Source organism: Sipha flava, unplaced genomic scaffold (genome assembly GCF_003268045.1).
Source record: "Sipha flava isolate LNK unplaced genomic scaffold, YSA_version1 48_pilon_pilon, whole genome shotgun sequence".
Classification (NCBI taxonomy): domain Eukaryota; kingdom Metazoa; phylum Arthropoda; class Insecta; order Hemiptera; family Aphididae; genus Sipha; species Sipha flava.
Window position 1 is genome coordinate 417817 of NW_020273306.1, and position 18760 is coordinate 436576.

An 18760-nucleotide genomic window follows, 5' to 3' on the forward strand; every position below is an offset into this window, starting at 1 on the left:
CGTCGACTGAAACACCTGTTTACGTAATAATTAATAATTATTCCATTTCTTATCGGTTTGTTGCTGTTTTTGATAATAAACACGAAATAATGTACATTATAATAAATGATAATTCATATTATTATACTTGACAAAGAAGAATTTTTTCTCAAATAAAATCATAAAAACGTTGAGAATTATTATCAAAGTATTTGATCTATCGGTGAGCCAAGAAATATAATTGTTGAGTATTTTTTTCTTAAAAATATTAGGTGAGATAGCGTCTCACTTGCCTCACCCCCAAAACCGCCACTCCTAATATTCGTATTTCAGTGCCTATCTATCGTTTGATAAACGTCCAGTTGTGTTTAGTGTGTTCATGTTCGCGACCGTGATCGCTTACCGCGTAATATTTATTAATTGTAATTTAATATTCTATCGACATTTGAAAAATAGGTTAATACGCCTAAAATAGTCGATTACGTACCGGACGTGGATGAGTTTGGTGAAAATCTGTTCAGTGTTGATTCTAAGATATTGTTTTGAAAATTCGGAAAGAAGATCCAGTGTGATATAACACTCGAAAACAGTAAAACATATGCGTTATAGAAAAGAACAGAACGACACCCCAAGTGCTACAACTATTAACATACGATCTCTCGTCTAAAATGTCAAAGTTTAACATGGATTTAGGCAAAGCTATGGTCTCAGTTAATATAATACTTAACGAAATATCAAATCTAGAATTTCGGAAATGTTTGGAAGTTTATTATGGAAAACATATTCCTACAGAATTGGTACTTCCAAAGTTTTATTTAGATGACTGTTACAACGAAATCATGAAAAAAATTAGACAATGTGTTTTTGACCGAAAAATCTGGGTGTCACTTGTTGTAACTACCGACGCAGAAGATCGGTATAAAGCAAGTTTAATAATAGGGACTTTGGAAGAACATGCTGCAATTTTTTTACTGAATACTAAAACATTAGGAAAAACTAATCACTCTCCGCTTAGTACATTTTTTGACAAATTCTTAAGAACTTCATGGCCCATGGGATAAGATACGATGAAATTTTATTATTTTTATAAGACACAGCACTTTATATGGTAAAAAGTAGAAAATATTTACATTTACTGTACTCTAAAATGGTACACGTGACTTGTCCTACTTATGGCTTCCATAGAGTTGCTGAAGAAGTACATGTACAATTGGGTACCATTGATAAAATCGTAACAAATGTGAAAAAAAAATGTTAAAAAGAATCATTGCCTATACTAGTATTCTGTATGGTCCAGTCTAGTGCGGTCCTAACATACAAAAACTATTGAATCGTCGGTTTGGTCTGGTTCAAAAATTTTTAGCAGTAATTCGGTCCAGTCCTTAGATCAAATGTATTATTTTCAGTCCGGTTTGGTTTCAAAAAAAAAAAAAAATGAAAATCAGTCCGGTCCCAATCATGGTACTTAAAATCTTAGTACAGATATTGTTATATAAACAAATAAAACGAAAAAACCTACAACTTTAGGAATATATTTATTTATAAAGTCAGGTAGTCCAGTTCAGTGTAATACTAAATGCATCATATAGAACTATCTGGGCAAATACAAACTGAACCTTATGGACCTTATGGAAAATGTTTTAAGATCGGACCGACAGTCCGTTTCACGGTCTACTTTATTAAATGTTATTTAATTACTGGCCCGTTCCGGTCATAAAATTATATGAAACCATTGGTTCGGTCCAATTTTGGTCTTTGATTAACGTTTAAGTGTGGTTCGATCCGACTTCGGTTCCCTGGTAGAACTTTTAAGTCCGGTTTAGTCCTTTAAATAACGGACTGTGCAGAGCACTAGCCTATACAGATTTTCAAAAACCACGCACTAGACGTCCCTTTACCTCTAGAACCATTGGCGTATTTTAGGGAGGGGGGCGAAGGTGGCTACCCCCCTCCCTGAATCCGTATTTAAGGAATCGATCATATGTGGGATAAACATTTCAATTTTTTTTAATGTGGATGATTTTATAACGATACGATACTTAGTGTCCATACTTAGTGAAAAATAAAATAAAACACAAGCATAACTTTTAAAACACAAACAGGTGTTAAAAAAGAACTACACAAAAGTCGATTCTAAGTAGATCCGGCATTAGATTAAAAAAAAAAAAAAAACACAAATATTAAGGATTCATCTGATTTAAATATTACCAAAAATTTTACTTGTAAATTTTGAGCCTGAACTAAAAAAATTGTTTGAGTCACCCCCCCCCCCCCCCTAGAAGAATAAAAAAATAGAAAAAAAAATAAAATTACATATTTTATTAAGAAATACAATTTATTTAAAATAATTATTCATTTTTAGGTTTATTAAAATATATTAATACGTTTATTTTAAATACAACTGCATATTGTACTGCATAATATTACATATTTAAGTTTTTCTTAGTGCATATGTATGCGCATATTTCATTATTTTTTAGCGCATATAATTTCAATTTATATATTAAATATACCTGAACAATTTGAATATTTGGCTTTATATCAATTGCGCCGAAAATCGCAGGTAAAAAAAGAAAAATTATGGGATGGAAAATAAGTATACATCTATTGCGCCGATCGATATTCAAGTTAATACATTTTGCGATTACCTCATTAATACATGTATTGATGAAAATGCAACTTTTCCTCCGTATCTTTGGTCATCGTATAACATATTAGGCGAAAGAACAACAAATGCATGTGAGGCATTTCACTCTGCGTTTGGGAAATATTTTGATCCACCCCATCCAAATATTTTTGTTTTTTATAAAGTTTTAAAAATAATATAATGCAAAAATCATAAAACGTGTTCTCTTAGTTATTATAAATAGACCAAACTCTAAATTTATGACAAAGAAATACATAGTAAAATAGATATAACTGATTTTAATATTAGACCTATGAACCTTTCAACATTTGTAGGATTAGAGTAAATATATATAATATACTATTAGTGTAAATACCAAATATATAGAATGATAAGTTTGATTTTAATTTTTGTTTTTAGCCATTATAATTTTTACTTGTACTGTATAGTTGTTATACCGACGCAATAGATGTATACCTCTTAAATATACCCTTTTTATACCAGCAAAATAAATGTATACCTTTTAAATATACTCTTTTTATACCGGCGCAATAGATGTATACTATACAGGTAGTGTTCCAAATTCGGCGCAATTGACGAATACCGAAATATTTAATTCTGTATAATATATACACACTACAGACATAATTTTATATAATTTATATCATTGTGATTATTATTTAAATACTTAATATATGTGCATTGTAATAAATAACGTTTTAATTACACAGGTGTTATAAAAAATAAGTTGCCAATTGACATAAAAGTAGACTTCATACTTTTATAAATACTCGTATGCGTAGATATTTATTTGTTCCTAAGGTTTATCTGACCATCCACTAAACCATATGTATGGTATTTTATTTTAATCATAATAATAATTGTAGTTTGTACTGCCCAGAAATGTAAACGTTTTAATTTGATCGAAAACCAATAGAAATATTAAATCGAAATAGAATAGACTTAATACTAGTGACAAATCGATTTCTGGTGTTTTAATGAAGATAAATTATAATTTACAGTTATTAAATATATATATATATATATATATATGTGTACATTTATTATATTTGGTCATTATTTAATTACAGTAATAAAAATAAATCGTTACATATAAAATTTAAATACCACTCACTCAGTCACTCTATGTTACATTTCAAAAATTACAAAACATGAATTTTAAATTTGACAAAATGGTTTCCTTTATTACTATCGATATGCAATAAGAAAAGATTTTTCGAAAATTGCATTTAATTCAATATGTTGTTTTTAATAACTATCATTTGAAGTACTTAGTAGTATATTACAAATACAGTGGTCGCCGCCATAGGCGTGTTTACGGGAGGGGCCGAGTGGGCCACTGACCCCCCGGCGAGATTTGCCTCCAACAAAACCGTGCCAGGATAAAAAAAAGTAATACGATCTGTACTCATTACCTAGTTTTAATATAGTAGTAAAATGTACGTATTTTTTTTTTGAGTTTTAAATGTATTTTTATTATTCATGTCAAAAAAAAAAAATATATAAGTCTTATAATTTAAATATTTTTGTACCCCCTCGGCCACCAAAGTCTGAACACGCCTATGATGATAATTTATTTTGCTCTTGGAAAAATCAACAGTTACGAAAAATGTTACCTCCCCCTCACATTTTTATTGTATTTATTTTATGCACCATATCTAATTGTTTGATTTTACATAAGTCTTTTAACTCATTTTATGGTTTAGATAAACATAAATTGTAGGTAGCATGTACTAAGTACCAATATTGTTAAATAATATCCATAAGAGTTCATTAATAAAAGGTGCTATTTGTACTGTTGGATTATCTGGGGGGGAGGGGGCAAAATTATCCTATTATTTTAATAAATTAATTATTAAAAAAAATTGTCCGTGGCCGGCCGGTTGTGGACGACGACGATGATACGCGTGCCCGCCGACGTCCACCAACACCGCGCCTACGACCGCTCGCCGGGCTACGGGTGGTACGTCATCCCGTACCGACTATTAATAAAATTATATTTGTTATTACACGTGTCTTTCCTTAAAAACTAGGTCTCTCGAGTGTTTTTACGATATTTATCATCAATGTCTTAAGGAACTACCACAGTTAAAGTTGTTGATAAAACAATTATTGGTCCAAGTGGATAGTCTAAACAATGTTAACTCCAGTAACAACTCAGTCTGTGCATCTTTCAAGTGAAAGTCAAGTCTAGTATCATAATTTTTTGTGCCCCCTCGGCCACCAAAGTCTGAACACGCTCATGGTCGCCGCTTAATGTAATCACGGTTAATGTTATCAAACGTTTATTGTTATCGAAAAGTATAAGTACGGGCCAGATGTATACTTATACGTGTAAATTATGACGGCTATTGTAATCAATACGCCTCATAATATTATCAGTTTGAGGTCATAAAATCATAATTTTGTAACATACAATCAAAGTTTTCGTCGTATGTCTCGAATATAAATGTCTATACCGTTATTTATTTACCGTATATTTATCTACCTTTCGTTCATATAGCATTAAGATAGTATCGTTGCTGCCCGTCGACCATTATCACGTTTGTATGTATCTATATCGCGTGTGAATAAAAATGAGTGAAAAACAAAAAATAAGTGACCTGACAATTTATGATAAAATTTTAATACTACAACGTTACGACAATTTACCAAAAGTGGGACAATGAGAAGCAGCTATAAAACTACAAATTTCCTAACCATTATTGTATAAATTATTAAAAAAACGAATTGAAAATTTAGCAACACTAAATTATTTAAAAATCCAAACATAAAGAGGATACGCAGTGAGAAAGGAGAACAGGTTGAATCAGCATTAACATTATGGTTTATTAATATTAGAAAAAATGATGCACGCATTAATGGTCCAATATTGCGTCAAAAAGCTAGACAATTTTATTGCCTCAGAAGGATGGTTTTATCGCTGGATAAAACGTGAAAATATTGTATACAAATGAACGTACGGAGAACAAAAAGACGCGGATTTCTCGGCAGCAGAAAAAAAAACTGAATGGTCAAAAATTATTTCAGAATATACGCCCGACAATGCTTATAATGCTGATGAAACTAGATTATTTTATCGTGCCTTGCCTGAACATACTTATTTATTCAAAAATGAAAACGCAAAATGCTGTAAAATAGCAAAAGAGCGCACCACTATCCTATGTTGTACAAGTATGTTAGGTAAAAAACAAAAATTTTTGGTTATAAGGAAACGTAAAAATCCTCGTTGTTTTAAATCAGTAAAATGTTTACCAGTTGATTATTATACCAACACAAATGCTTGGATGACATCAGTTATTTTTATTGAGTGATTAATAAAGAGGGATAAACAATTAAATAATAAAATCGTTTTACATATTATACATATTTATTTACATTTAATTTAATTTTTTTAATTTTATATTTTTAATAACTATGTATTATGATTACAAAATTTGACGCAACACTACATTATTCATTTTTTTTTTATTTAACATAGGTTTTATTATTATTTATAACTTTCGTTTAATGTTATCAATCGGATTATGTTATCAGTTATGTCTCGTACCAACGTGATTACATTAAGTTGCGACCACTGTAAATATCTTTAGACTATAGGACATTAGTTTATTTTTTCAACCTAACATTTTTTTTTTTTTAATTGAAATGGTATATGCTCAAATCTAAAATGGTAAAATATCGTTCCAATGAAACCGAGTAATTCAGCTAGTATTATAATAAATATTAAAATATTGATACAGAGCTAAACGTCATCATTGAAGCAATTATTATATTATCTAGTACTAAACTCATCACTCGTTTATCTCTACTCAGTACATTTATGTAGCTGGTTGTACGATTCATCATTAATTTATAGTTGCTTCTAAATAGACCAAGTTGCTCTGTATTGTTTATGACAAGGGAAAAAAAAATAGAGCAAGAATTTTATTATTTACAATGACTTGTACGTGAATACATTTTTAACAATAATAACAATAATCACTCAATTTCATATAAATGACATTTTTCAGCGTCTTCTCTTTCTCAAAAGGAAATAAACAAAACCATTCACAAACTAAAATCTATTTTAGTTGAGATAACATTTTTGAAAATACATTTTGAACGATGGTACAAATTGTTATGTTGACGTAGTCTATAAGCCTCAGCCTTATAACATTTATAATAACATTTCTCATTCCATCTTGAAGTTTACTCTGCGTTTAGTAGTGTATGTTTGTAAATCTATTTATTTTTAAGTAATCATTCCAATTTAATTTAAAAAAAAATTAAATATATGTATTAATAAACCATTCCATGGAATGATAGTGCGTGTTTATACATTTCTATAATCACTAAATTGTACATACAATTGTAATCAAACTCAGTGGCGCACACAGGATTTTTTTCAGTGGAGGGGGGAGTCAAGGTAAAAATATAACACATTTTACAATTAACAAAATTATGCAAATCCTTAATATATTTTGACTTAAATAATAGCATTGATAATAGAATAGACTATTCTATAATCAATGATACTAGGTATTCAATACTAGCTCTTCATATTTCAAAATAAAATTAATAACTAATAAAAATTAGAATACAAAAAATATAAAAATAAAATAAAATTTATATTTATATATATTTAATAAAATAATAATAATATAAAATATTTTATGTTTGTTCTTATATAAGCTATATATTTAATAATTTATCACTTTTAACTTATTAAAATTATGTTTATATTTAGTCCAATACTTATTTTTAATAATTTCATATAAATATTTGAATAGCTAATTCTTTGTTAATTTCGATTTATTATTGTCAATGAAATAATAAAAAATAAAATAAAAAATTATTAAATGGTTAATATTCGTATATTGATATATAAATAAATAAATGAATAAATAGTTTATGTATAGAACTAAATTAGTTAATATATAAATAAATAAAAACTTGTCTTGAAGAATTATTATCTGTAAAGTACAACCAATTTCGAAGTAAAAATCCTTTGTCAGTTATATACAAAGTCAATAAAACTACGATTTTATTGTTTATTTATTTATATGTTACTAGCTGATCTGACAAGGCTTGCCCGTGTGTTAGTTTATTTTTTAGCAATTTCGTAGGCCATATGTCAGTATTTAATTTGTGTTAATATTACGTGGAATTCACAATTTAATTGTGTGTGTATGTGTGTGTAATTGTTATACCTAACACTATTAGATTAATTGATAATATATATTTATAGGCTGTGAATATTATTATTTTTTTATTATAATTAAAGCACCTTCTTATAGACTACATTAATTGTTCTTCTGTTTGGGGCAAGAATGACTAAGCTTGTAGGTGAACTAACTCTGGAACATGCCACATACAATTGCCGATGTGTAAAGCAACCTTCACTCAAGTCAATCCCTGCTATCTTTAAATGTATATATATAGTAGCTATATAAAATCTAAACAAACTTTTAAAAACTCCCTTTTACCCCCTTATAGGTCGAATTTTGAAAAATCCTTTCTTAGTGCGCCCCTACATTGCTTAAGGTAATCCTATACAAAATTTCAAGTTTTTAGACCCAGCGGTTTGCTCTGGGCGTTGATGAGTCAATAGGAGCGGTCTCCTATATGTATATAGATTATTATTGTTGGTATTATCAGATAAAATTAATCAGTGTTGAAACTTTACACAATCCAGATTATTTTAGGGTTTTCATCGAAAAACGTATTGTTTAATATGTATCAATAAATAATTCTCCAAGTTTAACGATTAACTGACAAAATCACAACTACTCATAAAAACCAATAGGTACTATTGTTCTTTTTAGATATTGTTCAAGCTTTTAATAGAATTTGGCATGATGGCCTACTATATAAACTCCAATTTATCTTGTCAGATCCCTGTTATTAAATTTAGAAAATAGATCTATTAAAGTTCGACATCGTAGTATCATTTATGGATATATAACGTACGTCATATATATATTCCACAAGACAGTGATTTATCTTCCGACCTCTACAATGTGTTTACTGCTGATATATCCCAGAATAATAACTCTATTCAGGCTGTCCTAGCCATTGATGGAAATTTCATTCGATTTAGTAAACTACTTCAAGAACACATAAATAAAATTAAGGGATGGACAAAAAAATAATGGCGTATTAAAATTAATAGTGATAAATCGCAATTTTATAGATATATTGGTATATTGTATATACCTAACAACGAATTTTCAATTCGAAATCGGTCGTAAATTACAAATATAATAATATTCCAGGCTAAGCATTTATTTTTTTTTCTTTATATAAACTATTTATTTATATATTAATTTACGATTATTAACTATTTACTAATTTTTATTTTATTATTTGATTATTAAAAATTATTTAATTGTATATAATAATGATGGTGATTATGAAAAATTATACACCCGAAACCCGAACAATTTTCAATATGCTATTAACACAAAATTAAATAAAGTACATTTATTTTTTGTTTAGTATAGTAAATTGTTTTATTATTTGCTCAAAATCGAAACACTCCATTATTTGTATTTTCATTTTATACACGATTAGATGTGTAGAAAGCATATATATTCTCAAAATGTTTTGATTTTAGAACAAACGTTTTGCATGCCTTTAAAATTTGAATAATATATGTTTTAATTATCATGTGTTGCATCAATTCTAAATAAAATAAATAAAATGATAAATAAGATCATGGTAGTAACATATTTTGTCTTAATATTTATTATTTTTCAATAAAATTAATATCTTGTAAATATAAATAGTTTTTGTAACTTTTCTATTTGAAAATTTTTGGCAATACTTATTAATTTTAAAAATTCTTGAACACACTTTTATTTTTAGCCTTCAATCAATAAATATTCATTTAGCTCTATTATCGGAATCAGTGATTTTTGGAAATAATCATATTTAATATTATTATTGGATACATTTTGAAAATTTCTCTCGAGTCATATTAATTAAATTAGTTTCATGGATGAACTATATACGTATATATATATAACTATAAACTATATACGTTTATACAATAAGTTTTAGACTTAAACTCAAATGTATATGACTTGCATAATATCAAACTTAAGTTTTCCCATTTATATTAGTAGCACACTTTTATTTTTGTAATGAGTGAAATTTACACTTTCTAAAAAGCATTTTTGCCTTCTTGCTGATAATTATTTGTAAATATTTTTACATAATTCATTTCTAACGCAAACTATGGAACTATAAGAGCAGAAATATCATCTTATATGATATATTTTATAAACAAATTTTGATTTTTTTTTAAACCTAAAAACGATTAAACCATGATTTGCCAAATAGGTATTATTTTAGAGTTAAAATAAAGAATTCTATTAAAGCATTAAAAACCCGTTAATTCGGTAAATATTTGTTTAAATGGATATATAAAACACAATTGAATACTAATATATTTTACCTTATTTAGCATACGGAATTGGAATAGCATATTCAGTTATTTTGAGAACAATGAATAATATAGCTAATTATAATTAAACAATAATATTAGTATATTAAACTTTAGTTCCTATACCAGATCGTGATATCACCAATGTGATAATCGATTTTGTCTAAGGAGTATAATAGGTATGTAAAAAATATAAATAATAATTTAAATTTGATATTAATTTCTTCTTCTTAAAAGGCTCGAATTAATCTTAAAGTTGATGGATATTTAAATGAATTAAGGGTATACGAATAAGGTTTCTATAACCTCATTCCTCTCAAAATTAAATCTTATAAATTTACAATATACATACGTCGGTGGAATCAACAACGTATACTCATAATTAAAAATATTATAATGTGTACTAAAATTAAAAAAAAAAATCCATACATATACGAATAATTAACGCATATTCCTAGGATAACTCAAGGAATTTCTTAAGATGCAGTATAAATATGTTAAGAATTGTCTTAACAATATTAACATACCAGACACTGATCACTGTTTTTTTTAATTTTATAATAACTGTTTTACTAGCATTATCTACATACTCTATGGTATAATTAATATTAGTCAACTAGTCGACGTCTCTGATTTATTATTTATTTTCTTCTGGTGCGATTACAATACGTGCAGTGGTGTGCCTAGAAATTTTTAATGGGAGGGGAGATGTTATGAGTATTATATTACAATACATTTAAATAAATCATCGTCATAATACCAAAATCTCAAATAAGGGGTTTTATGTTTCAATTATTCTAAAATCGTTTCTAGCTTTTAATTGTGTACATTTGTGAATTGTTCTATAATTAAAATAAATTTAAATTATAACACATTAATACCAAGTTGTCAATTAAAATAGTATAATTATATAGTGTGATATATTATATATCATGTACTCGTATATCAGAGGCATGACTATGATACATGTACGGTACAATTTTTTCTTATAGGTACTTAGGTTAGGTAATGGTTACACTGTAGAAATACTAAAGTCGAAGTAAATGGTTTTAGTTTTTAGTTTATTGACTATTTTATCATATTAAAATATTAAATTCAAACAATTTTAACATTGATACTGTTTAAGTAAAAAATGAAAATATCAGTCACATAAAAACAAATATTTATTAGGTTATTCGGCGATTTCCTGGAACTAATATACTTTGAATTCTTCAATTATTTTTCTATAGTCAAGTTCCATACATACTTCTTGTTCAGTATTCATAATAAATAAGCTGTCAAAATAATCTTTGGTTCGTACTAGCAGGACATTTAGACTTTACAATATTAATTTAGCTAGAAAAACATTTTCTCATTTGAATAATTTGTGCGAAGTATTGTACTAAATTATTCTAATGTTCTATAGAGATTAATAAAAATATATATAAATAATAAAAATCGGCTTTTTCAGGCTGATCTAGCCATTGGAACTACTGATAAATAGTTATTATTGATGAACCCCTCTAAAATTATGTGTTTGGAATATTATTTAACAGTTTGATTTCAGTTTTTAATTCATCAATACTAATTACAAATGTTTTTGAAAAACAGGAATAATCATTTTTTGTAAGATTTATTACATTTCCAACTACAGAAATTATACTTAAAGTTTATTGATTTAAACGTGAATTTAAACTATTTAACATTTCATCTAATATTAAAAAAATAATAAGAATACTTAATTTTGTTTTTAGATTACGAAATACGAGTATGTTGTATATCTTCATTAGGGTCAACTATACATGAAATTGTCTGTTTCCTAACTTTTGGAATCTTTATATTAAATTCAACATAAAATTTTATTGTATCATATACCACATCGAAATCGTTGTCATTGGTTTTAAATTCAGAAAGCGTATTTTTCAATCCTGTTATCAAATTAGATGCAGTTAGTTGTAGTTCGAGTTTTCCCGTATCTAAATCTTATTTATTGTGAAGTCGTAATATATTGGCGCAAATCACCTTATCAGAGTTGAATTACCAATATGACAATTATATATAATAAAGAAAAGGATAGGGCCGTGGTTTTACCAATGAAATAATAGAATTATTTGTGGAGCGTGTCTTATTATTCACAGATATTATGTAACATCCATTTCAAATGTGAAATTTTGTTTTGCATTTTTTAGTATTTTTTGGTAATTTTATTGGTTTTAATGTTTATTTTTATAATATATGAGTACATTTTTTAGTATTAAGATATATTATCAATTTCAATTTTAAAAGCACTTTCTGGAGTTTTGATGTTTAAATTTATATATTCAACTATCCACCCAACCACTAACCATCCCTTCCTGAGCATGGCACTGAATGTGTGAGTAAAAAAAAATCGAATTTTATATTGCCAATTTTAAAATATAAAACACATCAGAATCAGCACTGAGAATCATGAAAATATGATGTAAACAGTACATGTGACAAATAATATAATGGCGTATTGACATATTGTTTTATCTGCTGGCTCGCTTGGAAAACACATGACTTCAATTAAAGTATATTATTTTAGCTACTGAATCAACTTATCAAGTATTGAAAAATAATATTATTTTGACATACATAAGATAGATTTTGAAAATTTAGTTCGAATTTATTAAAAAAAAAAAAATACTTATTATAAATTTGAAAGATAAAAATTTGAACCTATATTTTCATTTATATCTGAGTAAATTTATACCGAACAATTGATTGAATTAAAAATATTTTTCTGCGAACTTTCTCTAATATAAGCATAATTTTAAAACATAAGCATAAAGTAAACAAAACTTTATAATTGATGGATTTTGTTTATATAATTGAACTAAATTATCTCAATTGTGTGATTAAAATAGTTGAAACATTTGAAGGAACATGAAGTTTAGTAACGTTTATACATACAATATTTTTATATTTTTTTTCATCACAACGTTTCTTTATTTTTAAGTATTAGATTTTAATAAACTTATATAAAATGCAATTGATTTACATTACATTACGTGTATGCTAGAAAAGAACTTGAAAAAAATCTTTTAAAACGTTGATGAATTTAAATTAATCTTTAAACAAATAGTTTGTACATAGAAATAAATAAATTAGTTTCGTTTCATTATTATGTGTGTAATTTACGACCGGTTTCGAATTAAAAATTCATCATTAGATATCACAAAGTCAATAAAAATTTAATTTTGATATGGAACTTAGAAAATTGGTCTATAATTAAATGGATCACTCCATAATGTGAAATTAGTATTATAAATGTTTATATCAGAATCGTGATTTTTTTTTTTTTTTAATTTGTGATTTGTCTTTAATTTTATATTTTCAAGTACAAGTCCTTTAATTTTTTTTTGCTGAGCTCCGGGTTTAACATTGACGCATTACGGCAGTCTGAATTTTTCGCGTCGGTGGTTTTATAATATAGTGCTCACATAAATGGTGATTTCTAATCCGACGGTTGTTTGCATTTGTGTTGAACGTAGGACGAAGACGACGATTTCAAATATTGCGTGGAACCGGAGATCCGCTGGCGCAGGCATTGCAGTGGTGTGTACACGGTACTGGGATTCGCTATCATTACGTTGGGAGCAGTTGCGATGGCCGTGGGCCACTTGGTACCGGCCAAAGACCCGATGATCAACCGGTCGGCCAACGTGATGATGATCGACCGAAGGGCAGTGACGTTCAACGAAAATCTGGCCTTGTGTCGTTTTGTCGGTTCGATGTTGTTCGCCGTCGGTGTGGTGTTCACCGTCGTCCGGTTCTGGATGTCCGTGATCAGGAGTGGCAGAGGCATTGGTGACGGCGGCAGTGGCGGTCAGGCAATGTTCAAGAAGAAAAAACTCGACGTCGACGAGGAACGGCCATCCGTCGAGCAGTGTCAGCAGCGGCGACCGGCGCAAACGTCCGTCCGAATACCCGTCACAGGGTCCGTGGAGAACGTGCAACCCGACCCGCGGGCCATAAACCTAAAATTCGGTGACACGAGTAGTTAAGAAATAAAAAAAATAAATAAAAAATCGTACGACAAGTTATCATACTATACATATACATAAATATTATTATTATCATTATTATTACTAAACCGAGTAACTATTTATTCTCTAATCAATTTATTATTATCAATACATAATAATATTGTTGTTGTTGTTATAAGTTTTTCGAGGTTCCCTTATTGTACGTCCTTTCAACCATTCTTTCTATCCGAACGTCAAATGCTCCTCGTAAACGTACACGTAAGCTATCTGTAATATTTTTTGGATAGATTGATATTTTTATTATCTGTTTAGGTCGAGACAAAAAAAAAAAAAAAAATAGAGGGAAAAATTTGAAAAAAAAAGATATCCGGTAAAGTAAAGATATATCAAAAGGAAATGAAAGGTAATAGGTGCTAAAAAATGAAAATAAAATAACCATAAACATACTTTTAAACATTAAATTTTATAAAAAATAAACCGGTTTAAAATTATTAAAATTGAATTATGTTATTTTATTTAAATTATATTATTTAATAAAACAATCAAAGGAGAGTTTTCACTTTTATATTATTTTTCACTGGTTACAATATTATATATTAGTTTTGTTTTGAAATACTTATGCTTTTTTAATACATCATTACATGTGTGAGAAATTAAGGTTCTTGCGTTAATTTATTTTGAAATCAGTTATAATATGCATGTATAATATTTGAGGGTAGTTTTTTCGAATAAATAAATCTTGTACTTTAAAACATATTAATACATTGTATGTATATTACATATGAATAAAATTATTGATGAAAATAAGGAATAATACTTAAACGAATGAGCTTTAAACATCTGCAGTCTTCGTGATAACGATTCGCAGAGGACTCACATGATTCCATGGCAGTAGAATATTCTAGAAAATAACTACTATATGGCTTGATATCGATTATTTTTATTTATGTCATATTATTACATATTATGTAAAAAAAATTTTCAGGGATAATACTATAGACAGAATCCAAGCTAGATTTATCTAATGTAGAAATAAAATCTATTGTTTAAATTAAAATAAATGCCTAATTAGGTAAATAGATAGATCACTATACTTATATAATACATAAATTGACTTTAATCGAGATATTAGCATAAGAGTGAATAATAATAAATTATGTTAAGGAAGTTTTATATTTTTTTTTTAACATTAATTTTAAGGCAGACCCGACATGGAATTTATCTATGATTTATACTTTATACTGAAATGCTGTATTATAAACATTTCTAGCATTGTAATTTGCCGAATTAAATGACCGAAAGTAGCGTTTAATTTTCTGAAGAAAAAAACAGTTAAATCTATTTAATGTTTTTCATCTTAAAGCTTTATTTATACCCATTATTATTTTAATCACATCAATTAAGGATCATTTTTCAGTTCTACATAGACTATTGAGTTAATGTTTGAGCTTTTCCTGAGATTTCTAAACGAGAAAGGATGAGAATGATTTTAATAAGTAGCAATCATCATAGTTACTAATTATCATAAGAAGAACGTCGAGTTTAAACAAAATAACAGTATTTTATTTATGTGTTTACCATTTTACAAATAACCGATATAATATATAGAATCCAATTATATATGTATATATGCATATTAATTAAATCTATATAAGTAGAGTATATATAGTTTAAATAGTATATTACATTATGTTATGTAAGAGTAAATAATTTGTTAAGTGTATTTTATTGTTATTATTTGTTTAAATAAATGTTAACATTTTTTTATGGTGTGGTTTTAATATTTTAATAATTTGAATAAAGGCTGTGGTTTTAAATTTTCGAAAAATATGTTCGGTTTCATTATGTTCTACAATAATTTTTTAGTTAAGACATCAATAATTTTTTTTTAATATTTTAGTAAATTTCATATTCAAGGCGATAAGAACAAAAAGTCTTAATTATTACTCAACAAAAATTGTTATTCAATTTTACTAAAATACATTATCAATAATAAATATTTTTTTTTTTTTTTTACATTTTATGAAAATTATTTACTTAATATTGCTATTTTGTATATTAAATTGATGATGGTGTTGTATTCATCACAATATATTTTGATTTTTGTATTTATTTTTGTAATGCACATATGTGTATATTTTATAAACTAGAAGTTCTTGTGCCTTTTTCAAATAATTTATATTATATTCACAATAACGAAAATTGGCTTATGCGACATTCACCTACAAAAACTAAGGATGTATATAAATATAAATGAACGCATGCTCATAATTGTATAAATAATAATAATAATATAAATATAATTAAATATTTTAAATAATGAATTACTGAAATAGAATTTAAAGCTTATCAAACTATACAACTTTGGTATATGTTTGTCTTTTATCAGGACTGTTTGTATTTAATTAATAAAAAGTATATATTATATTATAAAAACATATCATTTATATTTTCTGTTATATGAGTTTAATATTCTTTTGATATTTTTATTCCAATAGTTAAAACTATTTAATTTTTAATATAGTTTTAGAATAAAAGAAAAAAAAATTACCATAATAATAATATTTGAACATCTTGTTGAAAAAATTCGATTATGATGTGAGTAAAAAAATATAAAAATATTAAGCATGGTAAATTCAAATGTATTTATTAGTGAACTACATATAAAAAAATGATTGTTAAAGTATTGAACAAGCAAATTATGGATGATAGTAAAATTAATTAGATTATTTATTATAAATAGCTAATAAAGCTGAAATAATACAATTTTTACCATTACTTATAACTAAATATGTGAGGAATGATTTTTTTTTCTAATTTAACATAAACTATTTTTCTGCATGTTCCTAATAATATTAAAATGTTCTCAGATTTTTTGCATAACAGTTTAGTAATTATATGAATGGACGCTTTGACATTTCATAAAAATTTAAAATTGAACTATATAAAAATTATTTTTTGTTTTAAAAATATAAAGTAGCTTATATATTCGATATACATTGAAGTCACTACAATATGTTTATAACGCATTTATTATGAAATAATCAATATTTAAGATGTATAATAAGTAAATAAATGTAAGATGAAAAAAAGAAATATTTTTATTTTTTTAAAGAATTTACAATTTTTATTAAACCAGATATATTGAACTTTTAATTTTTAAATTGTTGTCAGTATAATTTTTTTTTTTTTTAAGGAAAATTTAACAATTAATTTTCTAAAATAATAAGAATACATAATTTCTTATAAAATTACAGTAATATTCTTGTGAATATCCTGTTGAGTTTACTCAGAAATAAACTTAATTTTTCACATTATTTAGCTATTTTGTTTATTATAAGACTAATATTATTATTTATTTATAATTTGAGTAGATTTTAAATTGGGCCGGAGAGGATCATGGAAAACATATTATTGATGAAAGGATTAAGGTGGTTTGATAATTTAAGAATGAATCATTTAATGTGCTGTTTGATGATATTAATAACTGTGGGTAGTTGGAAGTCTACGTGGGGAGGGGATTCAATCGTAACAAACCAGGAAGTACCTTTTATGATTCTGAGTCACTGAATCTTTTACATTTTGTGGTTGATTATTATAAATAATGTATGCACTAGTTAAATACTACGTTATCCAATATAAATATATAATATGAGTAAAATTTAAATTGCTAAAACTAATAATTAAAATATTTTGGATAGTTTCGTTATCAAATAATTTTAATTGTGTTATAGCGTTCAATATTAAATGTTATTGGAAGAAAAAAATTAAATAATTTGAAACTAAATGATGCAATTGTCAACTTTAATGATAAATTAATTTTCACAATAAGCTATTTTTTTAAATAGATTTGATATAAATAAAAACATTATGGGCCATAGCTTCTAGAAATAATGCAATATGTATTGGTTTACCTACTGATATATATATATATATATATATGTGTTTATTAATATTAATATTGATGATAATGTATCTTTCTTTAATTGTTGAGCTTAATGGTTAAAAACAAAAGTTCTAAATGAAATAAAAATTATATAATAGCAAAAAATTGTTTATTTAAAATTAAACCATTAAATCAAAACAACGGATAATACGTATTAAATTTCTATCTATATATCATACATAAAATAATATGCTGTTACATAATATATTTTATTGTACTACGCATTTACAATCAATAGGTGTATCGTATAAGTATTTAATTGTATTTAGTTTTTATGGTTAAATATAAAATAATTTATCTATTTTTTTTTCTGGGTATTGTAGATTTATTATATTATTTCACATTAAATTATGTTAAATCATTAATCTTTTATAACCATGTTAAATCTTATAAATGTTTATTGTAATTAATGTAATACTGTTATACACAGTTGATTAGTTTTTACCAAAAGAGATAAGTACCTTTATCATTTTATCATTGTTATTTGTCTGTATTCTTACCATATTAGATTGAACATGTATATCAACTTATGATACTTATAAAGACATAAGTTATGTATGAATACAATATTATAATATTAAAATACATAATAGATTAATTAATATAAATCATCTTCTTATTGTTGTTTGGAATCAATTGAAAAGAAGATTGTCTAAATAAAAATATTTATAAATATGAAAACATTATGCACAATAATTAATAATTAACAATATATTACAAATGTAATTAATTTGTATTATAAATTATCTATAATAGCAGTTTCCAAGTAG

General features: G+C 26.2%; 1 protein-coding gene across 3 annotated transcripts in view; it reads left to right on the forward strand.

Moving 5' to 3' along the window:
- Nucleotides 1-14465, forward strand: part of LOC112690049 (neurensin-1-like) — a 35307-nt gene extending 20842 nt beyond the window's left edge. For all 3 annotated transcript variants that reach the window (XM_025563946.1, XM_025563947.1, XM_025563948.1), the window contains one exon: nt 13550-14465. In XM_025563946.1, coding sequence (XP_025419731.1) covers nt 13550-14062 — 513 coding nt within the window. In that variant the 3' untranslated portion in view covers nt 14063-14465. The remainder of the gene's footprint in view (nt 1-13549) is intronic.
- The last annotated feature ends 4295 nt before the right edge of the window (nt 14466-18760 follow it).